Raw genomic sequence first — 15,017 nt, 5'->3', positions numbered from 1 at the left:
TCTTCTGGAAGCTGGTGATGCTTAACCTCTTGACACAGGTTACCTGCCTATATGAGTCATTAAGCTGTGGATTTAACTTCTATGCACTTTTCTATATATTTGTATAATTTTTTTAATGAGGATAAAAAGTAGAGATAATCTCATTCAGGGACAACCACTGTATACAATTTTGTTCTATTTCATCCAATCTTTTTCCTATACACACATTTATATGACCATTCAGCAAACATTTTCATGTAGGGAAAAAAAGCAAGTTCTCTATCAAACCATAAAGAAGAAAGCATTTTAGCACTAGAAGCGACATGGTATACTGGAAAAGAGTGGGTTTCAGAGTCAGAGACCTGCATTCAAATCCTGCTTCTGAAAGTTCTCAGGGCTGCTTGGCAGCCCTGAGAAAGCTGCTAGCCTTCAGCTTCTCTGAGCCGTTTTGTTTTCTGAAAACTGAGACCGATAACACTCACATCCTGCAGGGCAGTTGGGAAGATCAGAGATGATGTGTATAAGGTACACAGCACATAGCCTGGCCCACAGGGAACCCTCAACATGTGCAACAGACATGATACTGTTATTAGTATCATCTTAGAAAGTTAGAACTGAAATGGTTGCCCTGAAGATAAATGACTGAACTACGGAAGTTATAGAGAAATGATAACCCTGTAAGGAAAAAGGCAAACTAGAATTTGCCCAGGGAATAACCTTGATGGTATTCAAAAGCCCACTGAGTGGTGTAGGGGGGTGATGGATAAAAATGGTGTTGTTTTGCCTAGTGAGGAAGGCTCCAGTGGTTTATAAGATCTGTGCATCAGATATACCCTGTATGCAGCAGAGAACAGAATTAAACTCAACAAACAGGACTTATAGGGAGCTGACTTCTACTGGATATAAGGAAGGATATTCTCACTAAAAATGAAAGGGGTGATCTCAATAAAAAGTGAGCCTCCCATCATTAGGGGTCCCCAAGCAGAAGCTGGTGGAGCACTTGGTGGGAATGATGAAGAAGGAACTGTGAGCATGTAGAGGGTATGGACTGGATGACCTTGGAGGTCTCTTTAAAGCTGGGCTCTGGAGCTTTCATAAGCAGCAGCATCTGCTCTGTCCAGTCCATACAGCAGCAAATGAACAAGTGCAGAAGTGCAAGCATCAAGTGAAGGACACAAGGAGGCCCTTGCCCATCTCACCTGGTTATCGATCTTCAGTTCCACCAGAGAAGTGTTGTACGGAAGTGCTTCCACTAAGCGCAGGATCCCGGCTCCGGAAATGAAGTTCGATTCCACGTTCAGTGTCTTCAACACCTTGTTCACCTTGAGCATCTCGGCAAGGGCCTTGGACCATAGGAGAAAAGGTAGGGTACCGTGAATTACCTGATCAAGGCTGGAACCCCTGTGGGTAGAACCTAAAATACTGAGGGAGCCTTGCTGGGAGTGAGAGTCCCTCAGACACAGTCAGGGACCAGGAAGAAGATCTCCTCAACTTCCTTCACCAAGCACCATTCTGTGTCTCTCCTCCCCTCTGGCTTGCTGTGGCTCCAAACCCCAGCTGGAGAGTTTCAGCTCCTTAACCTGCATCCAAATCTTCTATTACCTGGTTCCCTTGCCCTGATCAGCCTCAACTCCAGCTACCCTCTTGATGGTGCTACTCTCAGTTCCCCCCGGCACCCAGCGCTCTCCCTCCGCTCTGCCTTTCCTCATCCTTCCCTACCACCTGGAATGCCCTTCCTTTCTGCTTCCCTCATTGAAACCCTGTCCATCCTTCCAGGCCATTCTAATGCCCCTTTCTCTAAGAGTCTTTCCCCCTAGCTTGCTGTGCCTGCCTTCTTGAACCTCACAGACTTTATCCATAACCTCCCTCATGGAACTTGTGTTCCTGTGTTTAGAGTTGTTTTTATAGAGGTTTTGTCTCCTCCATTAGCCTATATACTCTTGGTGGGCTGTTGGTGCACCTCGTTCACCCCAAGGGAACCTCCCACCCATACAGTGCTCAGCACATAGTAGGTCCTCAGTCACTGGTCACTGGACTACTGGAGTTCCAAGTTCCCTATATGCTTTCAACTTGTCTTTTCTGTGTCCCTGTTGGAATTCCATGGAGTTGTCATTCTCTTTGAACAGCAGAGAGGGGAGCCTGGGAAGCCATCCCACTGGGCAAGTGACCAGGGCAAATCGGAAGACAGGAGCTCGGATGGCCCCAGCATGTTGGAGGACTTCAGCCAGGGGGTGTAGATGACAATCAGAGCCTCTGGAGGAAATGAAGTAATTAGCAGGTGGTGGAAACGATGTGTCATGGTGGAAAGGAGACACCAGCAGCTGATGAGCCAGGATGTAAGATCAGTGGGTCCTGGTTGTCTGAAATGACGATCTGGTCCAGGAATGCCCGTCCCACTGGCCCTGCCTGCTGAAGCCTTCGCAAGGCTCAGCTCCTAGGATGCCTTCAGAGCCCAAATCCTCAGCTCCCCTGCTTTCGTGTGCCCCGGGATGACATGTCAGCTTCCTCTCCAACCCTGCGTAGGCTGGACCCTCCTGAGGGGATGGACCCAATCTGTGCCCACCCACAGCATCCCTCTTGCTCCCCAGGAAAGGTGTGGCCTGATAATCAAAATACTTGACAGCCAGTATGTAAGTATAGCAGGCTGATCCAAGTCGACATACTAGTGACTGAGCTGGTCCTATAGGCAGTGTCATACCAGGTGTCAACTCTGTCTGCTGGACCAGAGTAAAGAAATGGGCAGGAGAAGAGCTGTGTGGCAGGCAGTGCGGACGCTAATGGAGCTCCGGTAGCTTGTTACCAATTGTCCCAGAAGTATTTTCATCTTCAACAATGGGTATCCTGGTGTGAAGGGTATGACATCAGCTGTTGACCTGGCACAGAGTCAATTCCCCGTAAATATTTGTGGAGCTGAGCTGACTGCCAGCACAGATGGGCTTGGTTTCTGATCCAGTGACAGCAGTGGACACAGCATGTGACTGCCAGCTGTGCTGGAGACATCCTGAGGTCAGAGAACATCTAACCAGAGGTTCTCCACTGGCAGCAGTGAGAGACTATGAGCTATTTCTATCGTTTCGAAAACAACCAAGGAAATGTCCTATGTATTTTAAAAATGAGAAAATAATTGATTGCTATGAATGGACCTCAAAGTAAGGAAATTTATCAGGATAAAGAAGGATAGTATGGGGTCAATTATCCAAGAAGACATACCATCCTTAATGAGAATGTGCCTAATAACAGAGCATCAAACTATATGAGGCAAAAACTAATAGAATTGCAAAGAGAGAGAGAGATGAATCCAGTATCATAGCTGCAGACTTCCATACACCTCTATGGATATGGACAGCTCTAGCAGGTCAAAGACCAGGAAAGACATGACTGAACACAACACCACCATCAGTCAACTAGATATAATTGGCATCTATAGACTATTTCATCCAACAAGAGCAGAATACACATTCTTCTCACGCACACTGGAACATTCACCAAAATAGACCGCATTCTGGGCCACAAAACACACTATAACAAATTTAAAGGAACAGAAATCATACAATGTCTGTTCTCAGACCATAATGGAATCAAACTAGAAATTCAATAACAAAAAAGATAAGTAGAAAACTCCCCTAATACATGGAGATTAAGCAACACACTTCTAAATAACACATGGATCAAATAAGAAATCTCAACATAAAGTATTTTGAATTATGACTAAGTGGGATATTCCATCACATCAACAAGCTAAAAGAGAAAAACCAGTCATTTCAATAGATGCAAAACAAGCATTTGACAAAATCCAACATCCATGCATGATAAAAAGTCTCAGTAAACTAGGAACAGAGAGCAATTTCCTCAAATTTATAAAGATTATCTACCAAAAAACAAAAAAACAAAAAACCCTACAGTTAACTTCATATTTAGTGGTAAGAAATTTGAAACTATTTCTAAGATTAGGTACAAGGCAAAGATGCCCGCTTTCAACCCTCTTTTCAACACTGTAACAGAAGTTCTGTCCAATGCACTAAGGCAAGAAAAGGAAATAAAAAGCATATAAATTGGGAAGGTGAAATAAAACTGTCTTTGTTTGCAAAGATGAGATGGTTGGATGGCATCACCAATTCGATGGACCTGAGTTTGAGCAGGCTCCAGGAGTTGGTGATGGATGGGGAAGCCTGGCATGCTGTAGTCCATGGGGTTGCAAAGAGTCCGACACAATTCAGTGACTGAACTGCACTTGTTTGCAAATGACATTATTGGTTACACAGAAAATACAAAATAACTAACAAAGAAAACTCCTGGACCTAATAAGCAATTATAGCAAGGTTGTAGGATATGGTTAATAAAGAAAAGTCAGCTGCTTTCCCATAGATAGCAATGAACAAGTGGAATGTAAAATTTAAAGTACAATACCATTTACATTAGCAAACAATTTCATTTCAAACAATGAAATACTTAGGTATAAAGCTAACAAAATATGTATACGATCTATAGGAGCTAAACTATAAAACCCTGTTGTATTAAATCAAAGAAGAACTAAATAAATGGAGATATATTCCCTATTCATGTACAAGAAAACTCAATATTATCAAGATACCAGTTCTTCCCATTTTGATATAGATTCAATGCAATCCCAGTTGAAATCCCAGCAAGTTATTTTGTGGCTATCAACAAAACTTATTGCTACTAAATGGTTAATTGCCATGGCTGGTAGGCTAATTCATGTACCTTTTAACCTGCTATTAGTATTGTAGTAATCATACTGTACTGTTATTCTTTATCTGTCTACATGAACCATTACATTCATGAAAGTGGGAGCTGTGACTATCTTGGTCACAGTTGTATTCTCAGAGCCTAATTCAGTGCTGGACATAAACACTCCATAAATATGCACTGAATATTTTAAAAAAAGGAGTTGATGGCTACTTTATAATAAATACAATTTAATCTAATCAGAGATTAAATTTCCAATATCCATTGGATCTTAGAAAAAGCAAGATAATTCCAGAAAAACATCTACTTCTGCATTACTGATTACGCTAAAGGCCTTTGACTGTATAGATCACAACAAACTGTGGAAAATTCTGAAAGAGATGGGAATACCAGACCACCTGACCTGCCTCTTGAGAAACCTATATGCAGGTCAGGAAGCAACAGTTAGAACTCGACATGGAACAACAGACTGGATCCAAATAGGAAAAGGAGTACGTCAAGGCTGTATATTGTCACCCTGCTTATTTGACTTATATGCAGAGTACATCATGAGAAATGCTGGGCTGGATGAAGCACAAACTGGAACCAAGATTACAGGGAGAAATATCAATAACCTCAGATACGCAAATGACACCACTCTTATGGCAGAAAGTGAAGAGAAACTAAAGAGCTCTTGATGAAAGTGAAAGAGGAGAGTGAAAAAGCTGGCTTAAAAACTCAACATTCAGAAAACGAAGATCATGGCATCCAGTCCCATCAGTTCAGTTCAGTTCAGTCGCTCAGTCATGTCCAACTCTTTGCAACCGCATGAACTTCAGCACACCGGGCCTCCCTGTCCATCATCAACTCCCAGAGTTCACCCAAACCCATGTCCATTGAGTCGGTGATGCCATCCAACCATCTCATCCTCTGTCGTCCCCTTCTCTTCCTGCCCTCAATCTTTCCCAGCATCAGGGTCTTTTCCAGTGAGTCAGCTCTTCACATCAGGTGGCCAAAGTACTGGAGTTTCAGCTTCAGCATCAGTCCTTCCAATGAACACCCAGGACTGATCTCCTTTAGGATGGACTGGTTGGCCTTCCTGGAGTCCAAGGGACTCTCAAGAGTCTTCTCCAACACCACAGTTCAAAAGCAGCAATTCTTTGGCGCTCAGCTTTCTTTATAGTCCAACTCCTACATCCATACATGACTGCTAGAAAAACCATAGCCTTGACTAGATGGACCTTTGTCAGCAAAGTAATGTCTCTGCTTTTTAATATGCTGTCTAGGTTGGTCATAACTTTCCTTCCAAGGAGGAAGCGTCTTTTAATTTTATGGCTGCAGTCACCATCTGTAGTGATTTTGGAGCCCAAAAAAATAAAGTCAGCCACTGTTTCCACTGTTTCCAGTCCCATCACGTCATGGCAAATAGACAGGGAAACAGTGGAAACAGTGACAGGCTTTATTTTTAGGGGCTCCAAAATCACTTCAGATAGTGACTGCAACCATGAAATTAAAAGACGCTTGCTCCTTGGAAGAAAAGCTATGACCAACCTAGACAGCATATTAAAAAGCAGAGATATTACTTTGCTGACAAAGGCCCATCTAGTCAAAGCTATGGTTTCTCCAGTGGAAATGTATGGATGTGAGAGTTGGACTATAAAGAAAGCTGAGTGCCAAAGAATTGCTGCTTTTGAACTGTGGTGTTGGAGAAGACTCTTGAGAGTCCCTTGGACAGCAAGGAGATCAAACCAGTCAATCCTAAAGGGAATCAGTCCTGAATATTTTTTGGAAAGACTGATGCTGAAGTTGAAACTCCAATATGTTGGCCATCTGATACGAAGAACTGACTGATCGGAAAAGACCCTGATGCTGGGGAAGATTGAAGGCAGGAAGAGAAGGGGACGACAGAGGATGAGATGGTTGGATGGCATCACTGACTCAATGGATATGAGTTTGAGCAGGCTCTGGGAGTTGGTGATGAACAGGGAAGCCTGGCGTGCTGCAGTCCAAGGGGTCACAAAGAGTCAGACATGACTGAGTGACTGAACTGAATGAACTGAATCTAATCAGAATTATTTTTAAGACACAGGAAAGATCAAATAAAATTGATCACTGGGAACCACCAATGAAGACAATAATTTTAGATATGGAGAAACTGAGGACCAGGGAGGGGCAGGCCCTTGTCTACACAAGAGTGGAGACAGAGATCCAACTTTAAGGTCCACGTGACTTGCATTTAAATCTCAACTCCACTTCTCACTTGCTGTGAAACTTTGGACAAAGCAAGTTGTCTGAGCTCCCTCTACCCCACGTTCTTCATCTGTAAAGTGGGGAGCCCTGCACCTCTGGGATCTGGGATGATTGTGGTGATTAACTAGGATAATGTACAGATGGTGCCTGGCTAATGGCTGTTCTGTCCACATTCCCTCCTGGCTCCTAGCCCTGTGTCTTTCACCACATCACACTTCACCACACAGGGTTCTTCATCGGTGGCACATGGCCAGTCCTGAGGCCACAAAGGTCAACTTTCCTGTTTCTATGCCTCCCACTCTCAAGGCAACAGAACAGAAAGGTACATACAAATGCCACAGGGTCATTGCTCCGTGTTCCCACGATGCTGAACTTCTTCACATACGAGTTCTCTTTGAGGGCTTCTGCATACGCCTTCAGAGTGGGTATGGGGATATTCTGCAGAGAGAAAGTCAAGCAGTGATCAGTAGCCCTGCTAGGGGCAGGCAGGGCAGAGAGATGGGACAGTACTTCTCTCACAATCTGATGCAACCTGATGTCCAGCATGTCTCTGACCAAAGAGCTGAATGGGCAGAGGGTTCCTGCTTTGCCCCAGATGGCTGAGATTTGGGGAGAACTTTCTGGTAAACAGATTGAGAAAGTCCTCCCTGAACATTTCAGGTAGTTTTCTCTTTGTACATGCAGAAACCTAAGAAGCAGGAAAACATCAAGGCAAAGGTGCAGGAGAGTGTTGTGCCGAGAGCTCAGGCCTGTGGGTGTGTGCAACAGGCAATGTTTCTGACTTGCTGTGTGACTCTGGGGGAGTCTGCCCCTCTCTGAGTTTGTTTCCGTAAACTAAGGTGGGGCATTGCCCTAGACAATCTTTAAGAGACATCTGTCCCAGAAAGTCTCAGCTCTACCACACATCGGAGGTGCTAGGGAACTTTCGTAAAATGCTGATGCTCAGGCCTGCCCTGGACCAATAAAATCAGAATCTCTGTGGGGAGAGGGATTGGGCATTGGCATTTATTATTTTTTTAATCTCAAGTGAATACCACTGACCTAGTCCAACTGCATCACATGCAGAGGGGAAATGGGCCTGAAAAGGGCGAGCCCTTGCCTGAGGCCCCACAGTGGGCCCTGAGGCCCACTTCTGAGGCCCCTGAGGCTCCAGAAGGCACAGGGCCGTGGCCAGGTCCCCCCATCCTACGCTTCTCTGAGCCCATAGACGTTGCCAGGGTGCACAGTTCTGAATTGTGCCAGTGTCTCCCACGGCGCACACGGCAGATAGTGGAGGCACCCGAATGGATCTCGCATTTCAGAGCGTCACTTTATCCCCCATGGGAGCAAAGCTCAGGGAGGCCAGGTGGAGGAGACACTGCAGGCGCAGGTTTCCAATCTGATTATGCCACGAGGCTGGCAGCCACTTAAAAGAAAGTGGAGAAGAAAGGAAAAGCGAGCTGGGAAGTGAGGGGCCCACTTCTTAGCTTACATCCACACCCCCTGAGAACTAATCTCTCTGGCTCCCGGGCTGAGCAGGTGAGCAGGCAGCTGGGCCTGCTCCTGCATTCCTCCCACAGCCTGTCCACCCGTCTCCGCTCTGCCTGGTGGTCACACAGGAAGGGTCAAAAGAGATGTGGGCCAACAGCCTAGAGTATGGCTTTGGACACTGGGCCAATGGTTCCCATCTAGGGTTGCAGAATGAGGCTGAATACGTGCAGGAGACACAGGTTCAGGGTTAGGCCCCTCCCCAGGCTTGGGTTACCCCACGAACGTGGTGGGCACCAGGCTTTTCCAGCCTTCAGATCCCGTGTAGCCATATGTGTCTGACTCATGATTTATCTCTGAGAAGCTCTCAGTGTTGTGGATAAGGTGGTGGGTTTCCAGAGTCGAACCTGGGTTGGCTGTGGTGAACATCTGGGTCTGATGTCAGGCCCCGAAGGAAACCAAGATGATGGGCTGTCCTGGTTTATACTGTCCTCCTACCCCAAAATTTTGCCTCTATTCCTGATCCAGAAGGACCCAGAGTCCAAGCAGGACACTGGTGTCTGTGTGCAGTCTGGTCTGGGCTGTCTGGGTCTGAGTGGACTCGGCTTCCCCCACACTCCCACAACAGGGGAAGTGGAGTGAAGGGGGCCTCACCCGGATGTTGTTGAGGTTGACCTCTTCAAGTTTTGGGTCATTGTTCTTTATCCTCTCCAGTGTTTCTTCCACGTCTGTGGCATTTGGTTCTTCGTCAGGCACAGGCTTGTACTGTGTAGGTTTGATCACACCTAGAGTGACCGACAACAGGAAGATGGCTCACAGAGATGGGGCGTCATTTCCCCTCGACACAAGGACATCAGAAGGAAGTGGCGGTGGAGCTCAGGGACATGGAAGGCTGGGCCTCTCGGGGGTTACTGAGGGGACGGGTTGGAGGAGGATGGCGATGGATGGGGCCTGGAGTCTGGGCCCTGCTTGGACAATGCATCTGCCAACCTGCAAGAACCAGGTGAATTCACTAAACTGCCTGAAGCTCGGTGTCCTCACGGTAGGGTGTGAACAGTCGTTCTACCCAGTGGGTTCCTGTGAGGATAAAATGAAGACTGGGTGGGAAAGAAACGTGTAGGCCTTCCAGAGGAAAGGGTAATTGTGCTGTGGGTGCCTTCATTTCTCTTTGGGGCCAAATTACCAGCTTGAAACAACACGGTGGAGAAATTCAGACAATGTAATGTTGGCACAGGAAAGGACAAGGAGACTTGTGGAGCAGGAGGGGCGCCCAGAGACAGACCCGTGTGGACACGTGGACATTTATGATCCGGGTGGAGCCCCAAACCAGAGGCGAGAGGACGGACTTTGCAAGGAGTGGTGCTGGGACAATGGAATATTGATATAAGAAAATGAAAGCTTGATCTCATTTCACACCACACACAAACATGAACCCCAGGAGGATTAAGAAGTGGAGAATAAGAAGTAAATCTCTAAAACTTACAGAAGAAAATAAAGGAGGATGTTCTGATAATATTGGGATGGGGAAGGCCTTTGTAATCAAGTCACAAGGATCCCAGGAGAGTAAAAAGAAGAGGTGAGCAGTTTTAGCTAGTAGAATTTGAAATCTTCTGCAATGAGATTGCAGAGAGTGGGCGGAGGTAGTGAGACTCTGGAGGATCCCTCACTTCCGAGATGCCCTCGCAGTGGGCAGGGAGCGGGGCCGGTACTCACTGTTGAGTCCCTCCTTGTTCACGATGGAGCTGCTGCCCAAGGCCTGGTAGTACTGCTGGTTGCTCATGAGCGTGTGCATGCCGAGGATAGCTGCAGGGACACAAGGGCCCGTGACGCGCCTCTCAGACAGACAGCTTCCCAGGCACAGACATTCCACGCCCCAGGAAGTTTTGCTCACAGAAATGGTAAGAAACACTTTGGTTTTTACTCTTGCCTCTATTGATGTGACTGTCCAATCTCTGTCCCCAGCCTAGATGTCTCTAGTCCCTGGCCTCAGATTCCTAGGTGTCCCCCTGACATGTCCAACCCAACTTGACCAAAACAGAACTCCTGTTTCTCATCTTCTCATCCTGCCGGTCCCCTGGGGTAGAACCTCAGTCACATGGCACCCTTCCCCCCAAATCCTCACCCTCCTGTACCGGGTCTCTCACTTGTCCCATCTCCCACTCCATCAGCTCTGTCCTGGTCAGGGCCCTATCAGTTCTCGCCAGTGATTCCAGCTGCGGAATCACTGGTATGCTGGCTTCGGTCTCTTTCGACCCTCCCCCAGCAGCATACAGCACAGAGCAGTCAGAAAGATCTCTCTGGAAATGCAAACCTGACTGTATCCGTCTCCTGATCAGTCATTCTTTCATCCATTCATTTGTTTGGCATCTACTGAGTGCCAGCATCATGTGTCCAGCTCTGGGTTGGGGTCGGGGGGTGGGGATAGCGAGGAATAAGAGAGACAGGGCCTCTGCCATGCAGCCTACAATCTTCAGGGAACTAGAGACTAAGCAAGTCACAACTGAAAATGTAAGTGCAGAGTATGCTGAGTGTTGTAAAGAGAAAGTTCAATGTGTTCTGGGAGAAGAGGACAGAGGGATGGGAGCGATGAGATGTTGGCCAAGTGAAAAGAAAGAAGGTAGAATATTCTGGACAGAGGGATGGTGGGTAGGAAGCCACCGGCCAGGGAGAGAGGGGGAAACTGAAGACGGACGGAGCTGAAGCTGGACACGTGGCAGAGGGCACCACGCCCTCACCAGCTGCTCCTGCTTCTGCCAATGCCACCCATTTGCTGGTGAGCCTCTTTCCATCTACACTACCCACTGCTGAAATGCAGCCCACCCCACCACTGGAGAGTTTTGAGATTTAGCAAATAAAATTATAGGATACCCAGTTAAGCTGTAATTTCAGATAAACAATTAATAATGTTCTGATATTAGTGTGCCCCATTCAGAATTTGAGAACTTTTTCCATGAGAAACTTATTGTTTATCTGAAATTCAAATCCAACTGAACATCCAGTATCTGATCCAACAACTCTACATCCCCATCCTTTAAGTCTGGAATAATGCTTCCTTCCCAGAAGTCCTCCTGGATTCCACCTTCCCTCTAGCTCTCTCACAGCATCTGGTGTCCCTTTCACAGTCATAGTCAACTGTGTTACAGCTATCTGGGTATATGTGTGTCTCCCCTACTGGATTGTGGGCTTCCAGAGATCAGGGAAGAGTATTCTCTGTCTTGGACCTCTTTCAGAAGATGATTTGGTAAACATTTGTTCATTAAAAAGAAAAAAAAAATTCCCCTGGCCATTTCATTAGATGCAATTTCTAGTTAGAGGGATAACATGGGAAGCTTTAGTGAAGAGTCAAGAGACCCAAGTTCCAGTCCTGACTCTGCCTTTGATGCTGCTGTGTCCTTGGATAAGTCCACTCCCCTTTCTGGGTTTCAGCTTCTTCTGTACAACGAGGGGTAAGACTAGACCACTGGTTCTCAATCATGGCTACACATACAAATGACCCAGGAACTTTACAATACCAGTGGTCCTCCTGGACAAACTGATCTAATCTCTGGAGATGTATTTTTAATCTCCTTGGATGATTTCCGATGCTCAGTGGGAGCTAAGAACCACAAGACAAGATGATCTGAAAGTCCCTTCTGTTTCTCACATTCTATGAGTCTTCTTGGCTAAAATTAGACCTGCCTGCTCATCGTTAAGAACTGGTAAGGAGAGAGGCTTCTGCACTGTTTTGAGCTCTTTGGGCCTTAATTTAGGCTGCATCTCCGTGGGCAGAGGGAGCTGAGGCTTGAGTCAGCAGCAGGTGCATCAGATCACCTGGAGTCACCTTCTGGGGTGGGCTCTTCCAGCCCCACCCAGACAGCGGCTCTGATGGTGGTTCTGGGCTGCTGCTGGGTTTTAGGGTTGGGAAAACAGTTTGTAAAGGTTGCTGGGAATCATAGGAAAGATGTAACCTCAGATGGCTTCTCTGGCTTAGAGTGTATAGAGTGGTGGGAAAATGGAAAATGCGTTTTGTGCTTGAATGATAGCTTTCCATAATGGTCCAGAAAGAGGGGGCCGAGGCAGGAAGGTTACAAGGAAGTGCTGGGGGATGGAGGAAGGAGACCTGGACTCTGGGTGAGCCTCGGTACTAATTTACTGAGTAACCCTGTCCAGATGACTTCCACTTTTTGCGCCTCAGTCTATTCACCTCTAAAATGGATCATGTTTGAGGGATGATCTCTTACCTTCTCATGGGCCTTAATAGCCACATGACAATTTCTCACCATCTTATAGTGTTTGATTTTTACGAGTAGCATCCAGGACAGGTACTGTCAACCCCCATTTTTCTGGCAGGCTCAAGAGGGTCAGATCAGATCAGTCGCTCAGTCATGTCTGACTCTTTGTGACCCCATGAATCGCAGCACGCCAGGCCTCCCTGTCCATCACCAACTCCCGGAGTTCACTCAGACTCACGTCCATAGAGTCAGTGATGCCATCCAGCCATCTCATCCTCTGTTGTCCCCTTCTCCTCCTGCCCCCAATCCCTCCCAGCATCAGAGTCTTTTCCAATGAGTCAACTCAAGAGGGTAATGGTTGGTCAAAGACCATTTGGTGAAGACCCTCCTGGCTTCTAAGTTAATGTTCTCACCCACACCTCCACATACTAGGTCACCAACTGGTCTAAAGTTCTAACATTTCCCCTCGACCTCAGAATTCTAAAGACAGATGACATATATTCTAGGAGGTAATGTATATCAATAGCAGTCATAAGAAGAAATAAAACAACTTTGCAATTCAGAGGAGATTAAAGTTCAAAGAGAAGGAAATGGCAACCCACTCCAGTATTCTTCAAATCCCATGGATGGAGGAGCCTGGTAGGCTACAGTCCATGGGGTCGCAAAGAGTTGGACACGACTGAGCAACTTTACTTTCACTTTCCAAAGTTCTAAGAAGGTGAGAGGGAGGAGGATTGGACGGGGAGGGGCCAAGTAAAATCTCCACCACTGAGCAGACTGCCCGGTGGCTCCGAAGCCAGTATTCCCTTCTCCTGACCCAAGGACCAAACCATGACTTTCTCCTTGCTTGGTTTTGCACACTTCGTGTCACCAGGAATGAGTGACAGAAACACAGCACATCAACATTGCCTGCTGCTCCATTCTTTGTAGATACTGGCAGGGCTGAATTTAGCACACGGGAATGTGATTTCTTACAAAAAAAAAAGTCTAGATCTTCCTCAAAACTTAAAAAGGCCTATTTTTGAACTCTGAAAAAGAACATCGAGTTCTCTTTCCTCACTCTGCCTTGGCAGGGTTCACTCAGTTGGTGATTTGACTTAGGACACAGAGAGACAGCAGCACACATCCTTGGCTCCCCCAGCTGCCAAGTGCTCGGGCTGACTCAGGCAGATGGCCAGAAGGTATTTCCTGCATCCTAGGAGCAGGTGAGAGAAGCTGGCTCTAGCCCAGGACCTCAGAGCAGTTGAACCAGCTACTCCTGAATAAGCCATACCCTGTCCCTTGTAGTGTTGGGGGAGAAGAGGTGTCTAAGGACATCAAAGTACAGCAGAAGCTGGGTGGTCTGACTAAGACTGCTTCTGATCATCACAGGAGCTGGGGGTACCAACTACCCTGGGGTGGCCTGGGGGTTCTGAAGGGTAAGTTTCCCTACCCTCAATTCCTTCTTGGGTACTGCCCTGCCTGAAAGTTCCCCAAAGGTGAGTCAAGGTCATACCCCTGACTGGGGAGGGGAGGCAGTGATCGCGCACTTGCTTGCAGCTGACTCCCAGTGGCCTCAGAGCTACAACTCAAGGCCACGTGCCAAGGAGTTAGCACAGTCGGGGGCCAGCACATTGCTCATCACCTATGGTGACACTGCATGTTGATATTTGTATGTCTCTGTTCTGTCCTCTTCATCACATCCTGGGGCCCCCAGGTCAGGGACTGGATCTGATTCATCCCAGCAGTATACGCTGACTCGTGAGTGAATGCACAGATGAGAAAACAGTGAGTGAGTGAGAGTTCACAGGTCTGGCTCATTTGACACACCTACTGGGTGTCCCCCTACACATCCGCATCACAGCCAGGTATCAAGCCTGCCGCACGTGCACCTGTAAAGCAGCGGCTCAGAGGGGCTGCCTCATCCCCAGCTCAGAGCCTCCTTCCCACTGGGACCCATCTCCTGGTCTAGCTCACCTCTACTCTTCCTCCTTTCGGTTCAGATTTGGTCCCCACCTCATCTTACGGCCCCACCACTTGACGAGTCCTCTTCTGCACTCGGCCTTTCTCCCTAGGACACTTGCTTCCACCCGTCCCTGCATGTTGGCCTCGGGGATTGTTTAACCTCAGTTCTGCACGGGCAGGAACCAGGCTGCTTTCTTATGGTTAGTCCAGCGCAATTGGAAGCTTAATTAACAGAAATGCTCTGCCCGAGAATCGAGTTGCAGGACGCAGAGAGGACCTGCAGAGCCTTGTGCCCAGCACGCCCTCCTCTTCGTTCCCTAATGCATCACCCACTCGGGGCTCCAGCTACCACCAGCAACACCCCTAGCACTCCAGCAAGATGTCCCACCTCCAGCGACTTCATCTCTTAAATTGACTCCTGGCTGGGCAGCTCTCCTCAGTCCTTGAAGGCACCCAGCTCTGTTTTCGGGAGCCTCAGGC

The 15,017-nt window shown here is 47.3% G+C and overlaps 1 protein-coding gene across 2 annotated transcripts in view; it reads right to left on the bottom strand.

Moving 5' to 3' along the window:
* The window catches only part of TMOD1 (tropomodulin 1), an 89,001-nt gene that overhangs the window by 21,672 nt on the left and 52,312 nt on the right, over window positions 1-15,017 (bottom strand). For both annotated transcript variants that reach the window (XM_061425746.1, XM_061425747.1), the window contains exons 5-8: window positions 10,096-10,185; window positions 9,037-9,167; window positions 7,246-7,353; window positions 1,179-1,322 (exon numbers count right to left, since the gene is read on the bottom strand). In XM_061425746.1, the coding sequence (XP_061281730.1) occupies window positions 1,179-1,322; window positions 7,246-7,353; window positions 9,037-9,167; window positions 10,096-10,185 (473 nt within the window). The remainder of the gene's footprint in view (window positions 1-1,178; window positions 1,323-7,245; window positions 7,354-9,036; window positions 9,168-10,095; window positions 10,186-15,017) is intronic.

The sequence above is a fragment of the Bos javanicus genome, chromosome 8 (genome assembly GCF_032452875.1).
Source record: "Bos javanicus breed banteng chromosome 8, ARS-OSU_banteng_1.0, whole genome shotgun sequence".
NCBI lineage: Eukaryota > Metazoa > Chordata > Mammalia > Artiodactyla > Bovidae > Bos > Bos javanicus.
The sequence above is the reverse complement of the archived record's forward strand: the minus strand, read 5'-3'. Positions and strand labels throughout refer to the sequence as shown.